The 12,229-nt window shown below is 53.3% G+C and overlaps 4 protein-coding genes across 6 annotated transcripts in view; 2 read left to right on the top strand and 2 right to left on the bottom strand.

Annotated features, from left to right (window-relative positions):
• LOC116798886 (feather beta keratin-like) overlaps window positions 1–12,229 on the bottom strand; it is a 28,449-nt gene that overhangs the window by 3,791 nt on the left and 12,429 nt on the right. The window lies entirely within an intron of this gene.
• Window positions 866–2,173, top strand: LOC116798528 (feather beta keratin-like). Its single transcript, XM_032711024.1, has 3 exons — window positions 866–881; window positions 999–1,100; window positions 1,479–2,173. Exons 1-3 carry the CDS (start codon window positions 866–868, stop codon window positions 1,802–1,804), a joined length of 444 nt encoding a protein of 147 aa, XP_032566915.1. The 3' UTR covers window positions 1,805–2,173.
• Window positions 7,327–8,658, bottom strand: LOC116798879 (feather beta keratin-like). 2 transcript variants are annotated; one of them, XM_032711565.1, is made up of 2 exons: window positions 8,182–8,658; window positions 7,327–7,822 (listed from the first exon to the last, which is right to left on the bottom strand). In XM_032711565.1, exons 1-2 carry the CDS (start codon window positions 8,372–8,374, stop codon window positions 7,497–7,499), a joined length of 519 nt encoding a protein of 172 aa, XP_032567456.1. In that variant the 5' UTR covers window positions 8,375–8,658; the 3' UTR covers window positions 7,327–7,496. The 2 variants fall into 2 exon arrangements, with proteins under 2 accessions (XP_032567456.1, XP_032567457.1); XM_032711566.1 differs by having other exon boundaries at window positions 7,963–8,244.
• Window positions 7,809–11,710, top strand: LOC116798887 (feather keratin 1-like). The gene is made up of 2 exons (XM_032711580.1): window positions 7,809–8,119; window positions 11,268–11,710. Exon 2 carries the CDS (start codon window positions 11,288–11,290, stop codon window positions 11,591–11,593), a length of 306 nt encoding a protein of 101 aa, XP_032567471.1. The 5' UTR covers window positions 7,809–8,119; window positions 11,268–11,287; the 3' UTR covers window positions 11,594–11,710.

Consider the following 12,229-nt stretch of genomic DNA (forward strand, 5'->3'; position numbering starts at 1 on the left):
GGAGTTTTCAGCTCCTTTCTGCAGAGCTGTAGCACTTCAAGACTCTTTCAAGTAAGAGTTCATCATCCTCCTCCTTTCTAGGAGGAGTCTCCAAGGAGTTTGGGGTTTTTGATTCAGTTCTTACCCCAGAACTCTGTCTTTGTCTGTAGAGCTTAGTCTTGCTCTCTCTGCTGCAGGCTCTCTTTCTCTTCAGGCAACTCTGTGTCTTCCTGCCCAGCTGCATGTTTGTTTCTGCTGCTTCTCCATTATCTCTTGGCTCTCAGCCACAGTCTCTGGATGCTGCTCCTGCTGCTGCTCTGTCTCTGCTCACTCACGGTGGAGAAAATGTCTTTAGCTTTCTAGCTACAGGTACTTAGCCCAGTTTTACACTGTTCCAAGTCCCTGTAGCCCCCAGCCGGGGCTGGGGGGGGGCCAGAGCCCCCTAGGGGGGCTCCTGCCCTTTCTCCTTGTGGCCTTACAACATGGCTACTTCAACAATAACTACAACTACCTTCTCTTCCATTGGGTAAAACCTCAAGGGTTACCACCCACTGGGGTTTTACCATTTTATAACTTCAGGGGGGAAACTGTTTCCCCCCACCACAGCGTGATTTGCCTGTTTCGGGTGGGCTTTGGTTGTCCCCAATGCTGCACACTCGGACAAGCTGGCAAACATTCTCCCCAGAGCAAACTGCAGCAATAGGAAGAGAGCTAAAACATCTTCCTACAAAGGGAGCTGCAAAAAATTCCAATTCACAGCTCCAAGACAACGTTCCCTGCCTGTGTAGGACCCCTTCAGCACCTGGAGCACATCTTCTGCCTTCACTGACACAGCGTTACCCAGGATGTCCTTGACTCCTCATCTCAGCACATGAAAGCAGCCGACATGGCAGAGCAGGCATGTCAGAAATGACGAAATGAAGTGGCAACGTTGACAGAAACCAAAACACAACCTGGGCCATTACATAGAACATTTTGTTTTTGAGGTGAGTCTGTTAGAAAATTACTGCCCTGTGCAGTGATCGTGGTCCTGGGGCAGTGCAGGAGCAGTATAAAAGAGAGACCTTCTCCTCACTCTCTCATCCACTCCTCTCGCCTCCATCTCATTGGGAACAAGGTCAGTCTGAAGCTCTTTCTCATCCTTCTCCTCCTTCTCCTCCTCCAATGCACCTAAGCTCACACCTGCCCCAGTCCTATCTGGGGTCCTGGAAGTGCTATCACGGGAGAGGGGAGGGGGTGGAAAGGGGCAGAAGTTGTGTCATGGTCAGAGGTTGAAGTTTGGTGAGGTGTCTCCTGAGGTACGGGCTAGGAAGGGATCTCTCTGGGCTTGGTTGCTATGAAGAGGGTTATTTTGGGATGAAAGGAAGGTGATACCTTTGGACCTCCTTACACAGTCCCCAGCTCTTTTCTCCAGCTCATGACTTACCTCACTCTTGGTGCAGTGACAGGCTGCTCCATATCCACAGTTTCTGCTCTGCTTCCCCTGCCCTCTGTCCCAGGTGCAGCTCCAGCCCCAGACATGTCCTGCTACACCCCGTGCCGGCCCTGCCAGCCCTGCGGCCCGACCCCGCTGGCCAACAGCTGCAATGAGCCCTGTGTCAGGCAGTGCCAGGACTCCAATGTCTTCATCCAGCCCTCCCCCGTGGTGGTGACCCTGCCCGGGCCCATCCTCAGCTCCTTCCCACAGAACACCGCCGTGGGATCCTCCACCTCCGCTGCCGTCGGCAGCATCCTCAGCTGTAATGGAGTGCCCATCAACTCCGGGGGCTTTGGCCTCTCTGGCCTTGGTGGTGGCTACTGTGGCAGGAGGTGCTTCCCCTGCTAAAGCTGCTGCCCATGGCCCTGGGGAAGGCCCTCGAGGACTCACAAGATGGTATTTCACTGGTGGTGGAGCATCATCTTGCTGCTTCCAGAGGGGCTGAGCGAGCCCAGCAGCCCTTGCAGAAGGACAAGGCTCTGGGCAAGCACGGCCCAGCCCTGCCTCTGCCCTCTGCCACTCTCTCCCTTCCCTCCTGTGTCCTTGTTCCCTTGTGCTCCCCTGGTCTGTGAGGCCCTCACAGTCAGCCTGGGGCGGACCGGCTGACCCTGCTGCTTCTATGGGGCAGGCAGATGGACACCTGCTGGAATCTCCACCAGAGTTACTTGGTGCAGAGTCCGATGTGCCTCTGGTGCTCCCTACACTCAGTTACCCAGTTTCCACCATTTGACACAATAAAGTTCTGCTGCATTCGAGCCCTTGCCTATGTGTCATCCTTTCCCCTGCATATGCCATCACAAAATGATTGGTGGGGGTCTGCCACTCTCTCCTTTCCCTCCTGTGTCCTTGTTCCCTTGTGCTCCTGTGGGCTCTCACCCCACAGAACCAGCCTGGGGAGGACCTGCTGGCCCTGCTCCCTCTCTGAGTCAGGCAGGTTGACACCTGGTGGGGTCTCTACCACAGCTAAAGGGGCACAGAGTCCTTTCTGTCCCTGGTGCTCCCTCACTGGGACCTCCACTCAGGGCAATCTCGTTTCCCTCTTGACTCAATAAATTACTGTTTCGTCCCAGCCCATGTCTCTGAATCATCCTTTCCCCTACAGGTGCTCTCTCAAGATGCCCAGGGAATAAGATGTTTTTCAAGTGTGTTTCTGTGAGTGTTTGCTTGGGATGAATACGCAGTGATGGGTAACAGCATTGTATGGGGCCTACATAAGATGGAGTCAAGTTTCACCACATTAATCCTCTTCTAGTTCCTTGTAGTTGGAGCTGGAATGGTGCTGAGAACACAGAAGTGTTTTGAGTTTTTCTGGGCAGGACTTGCCCAGCATCAGTTCCTTATCTCCAGCCTCCTCTTCAGAACACCTGTAGTGTGGTTGTGGGCAAGAGGCTGGGAGAGTACACAGCCAGGACAGCTGACTGACTCTGACTAAAGGCATATTCCGTACCATAGGACATGATGGTCAGCAATAATTGCTTAGAGAAAATAGTAGGTGGGGGGTGGTGGGACATTCGTTAGTAGGTTGTTTGTCTTCTGAAGAAACTGCTAAATGTGACCCTGGTTCCCAGGAGTGGCTGGACATTGCCTGTTGATGGGAAGGTGATAATAAGTCTCTTTGCTTTGCTGTGTTTCTGCAGTGTTTCCTTGCTTAACTTCATTAAACTGCCTTTATCTCAACACACAGTATTTTAATTTTATATCCCCTTACCCTTACTCTCTGAGGAGGGGGAGTGATAGGATTTTGGTGGCCAGGAAAGATGATACTGTGCTGGGGGAGCTGCCTGGTGGGGAGGATGAGGGAATACACCTCTCTCTTCTCATCCAAGAATGACACAGGTTATTTCATGCTGACTCACAGCTCCTTAGTGTGAGATGTTTAAAAATACTAATTAACTCTATTGACTTAATGTGGGGTTTGAGGTATCTGGTCAGGGTGGCATAAGAAGAGACGAGTTTTTGGTATGGCAACAGTGAAACGTGCCCTGAGGTGGTTGGTCCCTGGGTGGCAGCTTTTAGAAAATATTGGAGCTTGACCTGTGCCTGTTGAGCCACCATTCGGTAGTATCAGAGGACAGTGATTCAGACAGGGACCCAAGTCACTTCTGAGGATGTCACAGTAGAGCCATGCATCCAAACTGCAGTTAAGAACATGGTGGTTGAGGCAGACACCCAACTCTCATGTGAGAACACCAGGGTTGAGGTAGGGACCCAAACAACACGTGTGGTAATTGTCCCAGTAGGAGAAAAGAAATAGTGGACAAGGAGGTGATCCACTGTCGATGGATCGAGTGGGGGGGGGAAAGGGCCTGACCAGGAATCGGCAAAGAGGATGCACTAACTGTGGAGAGAGCATCTTCCTGTCCCTGAAAGTCTGAAGAAAAGCTCTCTCGCTGTCAGCACCTCAGCTGTGAAGGGTGACCCATTGTAGCCCATTCTGTTCCATGAGGTCAGTGGGAAAGGGAGCCCCAAGATCCTGCTACACAGCCCCTCTGGCTCTTCCTGCAGGAGCAATGGGAGCACTGAGGATGGTAAGAGCCCACCTTGAAGGTGGAAGTCTGTGTATGAGGTCTGAAAAGGGAAGACAGCCACCAAGGGCATGCAAGAAGGCTGTCAGTTTACTTGCAGTTCAGTTCCCCTGTCATGTGGGGCAAGAAAGGAGAAGTGTTAGAGAAATGCAAAAGAATAATTCCAATTCTTTTGGAAGGTGGATTGGCCTTGAAGAGAAGTCAGGTTGAAGGACCTCCACAGGGGATGCGTTTCTTGAAAGTACAATAGCAGGGTGGGTGTTGTGATATCCCCGTAGATGTGATCAATAAGTTAATAACTATGACTCCACCACCTGGTAGCCAGACAAGACCAAACCACCATAAGACTAATTGTTTACTGCCTCTTCTGTGGGCACTGTAGGCCCTGGGGAAGTTGGGGATGCTTGGGGAGCCTTCAGCACTCACGAAAGGAGAGGAGAATGGGGCACAGTGCAATGGGTACCCTTCAGGTACTGTGACTTGCAATTTTGGAAGTCATCCATGACCTCCAAGGGCAGTAGGAGGTGAGGCAAGCAGAGGAGAGGTGAGGAGATGAGATGAGAGGTGAGGAAGCAATTCCTCCTTCTCTGGCTGCCACTGTGCCAGGGAACAAGAATCAAGTAGGAAATGTCAGTGGTTCAGCCGAACTGACGAAAGGGCTCTGCCATGCCATATAATGTGCCCAGCAATAAAAATAAAACTGTGGGCAGTCTCTCCAAAGTAGTTGTTCTGTTTGGAGATTCCTGGGCATCGAGCTGCTGCTGCAAGGTGGTGGGTGATTGGTCTTGCACAACTTGTGCTTTTTCCTCTCTTGTCCCTTTCCTTCTCAACTACCATTATCTTGACCCAAGAGTATTTCACTCCCTTGCACTTCCAATTCTTGGTTGATCCCATTGTGATAGTGGAGTGAATACAAATGGCCAGGGGGAGTTTAGAGCTGATCAGGGTCAACACATGTACAGACCCACAGGCAGTTCTTGTCCCATTCACTTTCCTCCTTCCCTGTCTGTGCCCAGGGTTTCCTGGAAAAAAAATCATGGAGAGATGGAGGCAGGGAGAAATTCAGGGCAGGAAGAGAGGCAGCGTGTGTGGGCTGTCTCAAAGGGCTGTCCAGGAGCAACCGAGGGAGGGGAGTGGCTGAACTGCTGCAGGACACAGCTGGGCAGGGTGACACGTGTCCACCCAGAGCCCTGATCAGACATTGGCTTGGTAGCAGCCAGTTGTCATTCTGTCCCTGAGAAATAGCAGCCCAAAGGCTGCAAGACCAGAAAAAGATGCTTTTGTGGTAATGCCATCAAAAGACGTGCCACTGCCAGGGCTGTTTCCAGACAGCAGGACTATTTCCAGACACTGAGGACCGTCATCAACATTTTTGTTGAATTTTGGGCTCTAATGCAAGAAAGATGCATCTACAAGAAGGGCCAGAAGGATCATCCAGAGAACTACAGGCCCGTTAGTCTGCCCTTGGCACCAGGGAAGGTTGTGGAGCAGATCATCTTGAGTGCACTCACAAGGCACATACAGGACAACCAGGTGATCGGGCTCAGTCGGAATAGCTGTAGAAAAGACACATCCTGCTTGACTGACCTGATCTCCTATGACAAGATAACCAGCCCACTTAATGGACAAGGGAAAGGATGTAGATTTTGTTTACCTGGACTTTAGTAAAGTTTTTGACACCATTTCCCACAGCATGCTCCTGGAGAAACTGCCTGCTCATGTGTATCATATTCACTGGATAATAAATTGTCTTTATGGCTGGGCCCAGAGAGCAGTGGTGAGTGCAGTTAAATCCAGTTGGTGGCGGATCACTAGTGGTGTTGCCCAGGGCTCAGTTTTGGGTCCAGTTCTGTTTAGTATCTTTATGGACGCCCTGGATGAGGGGATCAAGTGCACCCTCAGTTAGTTTGCAGATGACTCCAAATTGGGTGTCATTGTTGTACTAGATCTGCTGGAGGTTAGAAAGGCTCTACAGAGGCATCTGACCAGGCCAGATTGATGGGCCAAGGCCAACTGTATAAAGTTCAACAAGGAGAAATGCAGTGTCCAGCCCCTGGGTCACAACAACTCCCTGCAGTGCTCCAGGCTGGGGGCAGAGTGGCTGGAAAGGACCTGGTGGTGCTGGTGACAGTGGCTGAACATGAGCCTGAGTATGTCCAGGTGGCCAAGAAGGCCAATGGCCTCCTGGCTTGTAACAGGAATAGTGTGGCAGCAGGACCAGGGCAGTGACTGTCCCCCTGTGCTTGGCATTGGTGAGGCCACACCTTGAATCCTGGGTTCAGTTCTGGGCCCCTCACTGCAAGAAGGACATTGAGGGGCTGGAGCGTGTCCAGAGAAGGGCAACAGAGTTGGGGAAGGGTCTGGAGCACAAATCTGATGAGGAGCAGATGAGGAAGCTGGGGATGTTAAACCTGGAGAAAAGTTAGACTCAGAGAGGGACCTCATCACTCTCTAAAACTCCCTGAAAGGAGGTTGTAGCGAGGTGGGTGTCAGCCCCTTCTCCCAAGTAATAAGCAATAGGATGAGAGAATATACGCTCAAGTTGCACCAGGGGATTTAGATTGACCATTAAGAAAAATTTCTTCAATGAAATGATTGTCATGCACGGGAACAGATTGCCCAGGGAAGTGGTTGAGTCACTGACCCTGGAGGTGTTTAAAAGATGTGTACATGTGGCAATTCATGATATGGTTTAGTGGTAGGCTTGACAGCATTAGATATATGGTTGGACTAGACGGTCATAAGGCACATTCCAACCTAAATTATTCTGTCATCCTATGAAAGATTTTCATCAAGCTCAGCAAACTGAGCAGAAGAGAGACTAGATGGTGAGGGGGCTGGAGCACTTAGTTGAGGAGGAAGGCTGAGGGAATTGGGCTTGCTGAGAGTAGGAGACATAAAAGCACCTATGGTGTAACGCTGTCATTGAAGTGTGTTGGATCATTCTATCCAGCCTCGGATAGGTAGAGAAGTTTGAAAAAAGGAAATCACATTCTAAGCACGGTCAAAGCAACCCTGTGATAATGGCCACTGCACAAGCATATCCAACAACCCCCCAGATCATTTTGATGGCATATGCAGGGGAAAGGATGACACATAGGCAAGGGCTCGAATGCAGCAGAACTTTATTGTGTCAAAAGGTGGAAACTGTGTAACTGAGTGTAGGGAGCACCAGAGGCACATTGGACTCTGCACCAAGTAACTCTGGTGGAGATTCCAGCAGGTGTCCATCTGCCTGCCCCATAGAAGCAGCAGGGTCAGCCGGTCCGCCCCAGGCTGACTGTGAGGGCCTCACAGACCGGGGGAGCACAAGGGAACAAGGACACAGGAGGGAAGGGAGAGAGTGGCAGAGGGCAGAGGCAGGGCTGGGCCGTGCTTGCCCAGAGCCTTGTCCTTCTGCAAGGGCTGCTGGGCTCGCTCAGCCCCTCTGGAAGCAGCAAGATGATGCTCCACCACCAGTGAAATACCATCTTGTGAGTCCTCGAGGGCCTTCCCCAGGGCCATGGGCAGCAGCTTTAGCAGGGGAAGCACCTCCTGCCACAGTAGCCACCACCAAGGCCAGAGAGGCCAAAGCCCCCGGAGTTGATGGGCACTCCCTGAGAGCTGAGGATGCTGCCGACGGCAGCGGAGGTGGAGGATCCCACGGCGGTGTTCTGTGGGAAGGAGCTGAGGATGGGCCCAGGCAGGGTCACCACCACGGGGGAGGGCTGGATGAAGACATTGGAGTCCTGGCACTGCCTGACACAGGGCTCATTGCAGCTGTTGGCCAGCGGGGTCGGGCCGCAGGGCTGGCAGGGCAGGCACGGGGTGTAGCAGGACATGTCTGGGGCTGGAGCTGCACCTGGGACAGAGGGCAGGGGAAGCAGAGCAGGGCAGATGGGTGAGGAGCAGCCTCTCACCCCACCATGGGGGAGCCATGTCAGACCAAGATGGACACAAGAGCTGGAGGTGTTACAGGGATGCCCACAGGTTTTTTCTTACATTTAGCCCACAAGCTCCCCATCAAGAGCAACCAATCCCAGAGAGTTCCTGCCTAGACCATCACTCACTTCAGCCAAGCCCCAGCCTCCCTGCATGTGACCTCTCCTGTGTCACCTCCCATGGAGAACAGTCCCATAATGTAGCATAGGACAAAAGGGTATGCACTGGAAAACATAAGGAGGAAGAGGAAGAGGCAGGAGAGGAGAAAAGTCACCAGACCCACCTTGTTCCCAAGGAGATGGAGGCAAGAGGAGTGGATGAGAGAGTGAGGAGAAGGACCCACTTTTATACTGCTCCTGCACTGCCCCAGGCCCACAGTCACTGCACAGGGCAGTAATTTTAAAACAGACTCATCTCCAAAGCAAAACATCCTACGTAATGGCCCAGGCTGTGCTTTTGTTTCCATCAGCATTGCTGTTTCATTTCCTCATTTCTGCCATGACCATTAGGCCTCTGAAGATGCTTTCAAGTATTGAGATGAAAGGCCCAAGGCCTGGGCAGGGACACATCAGTACAGGAAGATGTGCCAGAGGGGTCTCTGGAGAAATGGAATGTGGGACCGGGGAAAAATGAGGACATTCATGTCCACCCTCTTTTGCTGAAATAAGGTCAGGCTGAGGGCAAAGTCTGTAGGGCTGCCTGGAGCTGTGTACTTGGTAACAGTCCAGTGCTGGAGATGGTTTTCTCTGTGCAGGGATGGAGCTGCCCTTGCTGGAGGGGAATTCAGCCCTGACTGAGACACAAGCCTGCAGACAGAACACACTCCTGGCTTGGCCAACACCAAAAAGCTGACGCAAGGCCACTCCAAAATTAGAGTGTGACTCGCCAGGGGTAGGGAGAGTCCATCCCAGGAAATTTGCCTACTGAAGGCATTCCCTTGCCCTCCTGGGATGCGTCCCAGCTGCCTCCATGTCTGCAGGGCAGGAAGAGCATCACTGCTTGGTGTAGTGTGAGAGCTGGGTTTGTACCCAGGGCCCTTCTGGGCACAAAAGCTGCCCTTGATTCTAATATTCCTAAAAAGTTCTTCTTTCTCAGAGGCAGCTGTGCATCACCATTTTTTCCCCATAATAGAATCCTTGAGGCTGGAAATAACTCTGGACGTCATCTCTTCCAACTGCCCCTGTTCAAAGCATGATCAGCCTTTGGAAGATGCTCAGGGCCAAGTCCTGTCAAGCTCTGAATTCCTTCAAGGATGAAGAATCCACAACCTGTCCATGTCAACCACAGACAACTTCTTTACCAACATTACGCAAACAATGTCTTTTCTTATGTTTCCCTGGAACTTCCCATGTTTCCAGCTGTACCTGTTGCCTCTTGTCCCTTCACTGGATAGGACTCAGGAGAGTCTGGCTCTGAGTTCTGGACTCCCTCCCAGCAGCTCTTTTGCCCATTTCTGGGAAGTGTGCCCGGATGCCCTCTCTCCTCCAGGGGGACAAGCCCACCTCGGGCAGCCCCTCCTGTCCCAGGGGCTCCAGTCACTCCCTGGGCTCTGAGGCCCTTTGCTGGACTGGTACCAGTATGTCCGTGCCTCTCTCACACCGGGCAGCTGCTCTTGGTGGCAGCTGTTTTCTGAGCACTGTGGAGCAGAGAAGAGGGATCCCATTCCACAGGCTGATGGCAAACCCCATCCTAAGGCCACCCAGGATGCTGTTGGATGCCATTTCCACCAGGGCTCAAGGCTGTGTCCTGGTGCCCCCCAGGACCCACGTCCTCTGGTGCAAAGCTCTGTGTCTGCCCCTCAGCCCCAGCCCAGGGTAGGGCAGGAGTTTGTCCCTCCAGCCCTGCAGGACTTTGCACAAGGGGGTTAAACACTGCTGGCCCCAGCCTGGAGCCTGTGGAGCCCCAGCAGGGAGTGTCTGCCAGCTGGACTTTGTGCCCCTCCTGCCAGCCCCTGGAGACCTGCAGCCATACCCCGTTTCAGAAGTCAGGATGCCCGTTGTCTTTCTCCCAGTGCTCAGCTGCATTCCCTGAGTGCCAGCACTTCCAAAGGGGAGCTCAGGGAGGCTTCTGCCTGACACCAGCACTCGTGTGCCCATCACCAGGTCACACACACTCACGTTGGCCAGGCTGTTTAAAGGTTCCCACACCTGAGCCTGCTCTGCTCTGAGAAGTCTTCCCTGCTCCACACCTTGTGAGGAATAGCAGGAGCCTGATCCTGAGACAGCAAATCTTGCCAGTAAAGACCATGGCCCAGCAGCCCTGGAGTACCTGCCCCTTTCCTCCAAGCCCTGCACGCAGTGAAGCTGCCCCAGGCAGCCCTGGCTCAAGCCTCCCTTTGGCTGCTGCCGTATGGGGAAGATCTTGTTTCCCTCCACAGGCTTTGCTGATTCAACTCCAGGTGGGCTTTGGCTTTCCTGACCCAAGCCTGGAACACTCAGACAGCCTGGCAAAGGTTTTCTGTGAACCAAGGGCGTGAGGAGGGAGAGAGAGGAAAGCATTTGCCTGGAGCAGCAGTGACCAGTGAGCACTGGAGTGAGCTGAGAGGGAGGAGAGAGAAGGCCGTGGGATGGGCTGTGGGAAGAGGAGCCTTTGGATGCTCTGCTGCTCTGGGCAGTGCAGGGCAGGGCTGGGCCTCTCCCTGCAGGTCAGTGCCCTGAGCCAACATCCCCTGCCTGCACGGGACCCTCCAGCACGTGGGGGCACATCTTCTGCCTGCAGGGACACATTCTGATCCAGGGGATCCCTGGGCCTGTCAAGGCAGCACATGAAAGGAGCTGCAGCACAGAGCAAGCCCATCAGAAATGAGGAAATGAGGTGGCAGCATTGCTGGAAACCAGAACACCCTGTGGCATTAGGTGGGGTGCTTTGCTTTGGAGGTCAATGTGCTGGAAAATTGCTGTCCTTGTGCAGTGACTGCAGGCCTGGGGCAGGGCAGGAGCAGCATAAAAGCAGGACCTTCTCCTCACTCTCACATTCACTCCACTCGCTTCCAGCTCCTTGGGATCCAGGTGAATCTGAAGCCCTTTCTTTTCCTCCTCCTTTGGAGTTTCTAAGTCTATCCTGTCCTTTTGGTCTCATTTGGGTTCTGAGAACTGCCTGTCACGGGAGAGGGAAGGGGGCAGAAGTTGTGCCCGGGGAGAGGCTGGGTTTTGGCTGAGGTGTCTCCTGAGCCATAGTCCACACGGAGAAGTCCCTGAGCTTGGTCTCTCTTGGGGCTTCAGGGGCTGAGGGGAGAGTGATGCTGGTGGGCCTCTCTAAGCAGCCTCGTGCTCTCTTCTCCTTCTTTTGTCTTTTCTTCATCATGGTGGGCCAAGAGACTCCCCTCACTCACCCCTGTGCTCTGCTTCCCCTGCCCTCTGTCCCAGGTGCAGCTCCAGCCCCAGACATGTCCTGCTACACCCCGTGCCGTCCCTGCCAGCCCTGCGGCCCGACCCCGCTGGCCAACAGCTGCAATGAGCCCTGTGTCAGGCAGTGCCAGGACTCCACTGTGGTCATCCAGCCCTCCCCTGTGGTGGTGACCCTGCCCGGGCCCATCCTCAGCTCCTTCCCACAGAACACCGCCGTGGGATCCTCCACCTCCGCTGCCGTTGGCAGCATCCTCAGCTCTCAGGGAGTGCCCATCAACTCCGGGGGCTTTGGCCTCTCTGGCCTGGGCAGTGGCCTCTGTGGCAGGAGCTGCCTCCCCTGCTAAAGCTGCTGCCCATGGCCCTGGCAAGGAACCCAGGGACACACAGGATGGTACAAGCCCAGGGATAGAGCATCAGTGCTCTCTTCACTGGGATCTCCGCTCAGAGTGACTTCTTTCTAATCTTTGGACTCATTAAAGTTCTCCTGCATCCCAGCCCACGCCTCTGTGTCATCCTTTCCCCTGCAGATCCTCATCCAACATGGCCAGGGAGAGAGGTGTTGCTGTGCGGTTCTGGGAGAGGGTTGTTAGGGATGGTATTGCCACGGTTGTCAGCATAGCATTGATTATGTTAACACAGCATTGATTAGTCATATTTGGGGTCACCTTTCTAAATTTCTCTGCCTCTCTGTACCCGGAAGAATTACCTGACACTGTGCAATGACCACAGCTACTCCACAAATTATTTTAGTTATCCCATCAAAGCATTCTCTTCTCTCTTCTTGGCAAACCCTGTGTCCTCAGCCTCTCACCCCCAGGAAAGTGTTCCAGCCCACTCACCATCCTGGCCAGTGTATTTCATATATTTCACTTCTCTTGGTTGAGCTTTTCCTTGCACTCCCCTCCAACAGGCAGCACAACATGCCAGGTGCCATCTGGGCAGTGCTGAGCAGAGGGGGATCTTTGCTGCCATCAGTGTCC

This window comes from Chiroxiphia lanceolata, chromosome 26 (genome assembly GCF_009829145.1).
Source record: "Chiroxiphia lanceolata isolate bChiLan1 chromosome 26, bChiLan1.pri, whole genome shotgun sequence".
Taxonomy (NCBI): Eukaryota; Metazoa; Chordata; class Aves; order Passeriformes; family Pipridae; genus Chiroxiphia; species Chiroxiphia lanceolata.

Bases quoted from the DNA above. Each gene is read 5' to 3' on its own strand.
- LOC116798887 (XM_032711580.1), top strand. From the start codon at position 11,288: ATGTCCTGCTACACCCCGTGCCGTCCCTGCCAGCCCTGCGGCCCGACC.
- LOC116798528 (XM_032711024.1), top strand. The intron at 1,101-1,478 runs GTCTGAAGCTCT...CCTCTGTCCCAG, and splicing joins TCTCATTGGGAACAAGGTCA to GTGCAGCTCCAGCCCCAGAC.
- LOC116798879 (XM_032711565.1), bottom strand. From the start codon at position 8,374: ATGCTGATGGAAACAAAAGCACAGCCTGGGCCATTACGTAGGATGTTT. The intron at 7,823-8,181 runs GTCTGGTGACTT...CCTCTGTCCCAG, and splicing joins TCTCCTTGGGAACAAGGTGG to GTGCAGCTCCAGCCCCAGAC.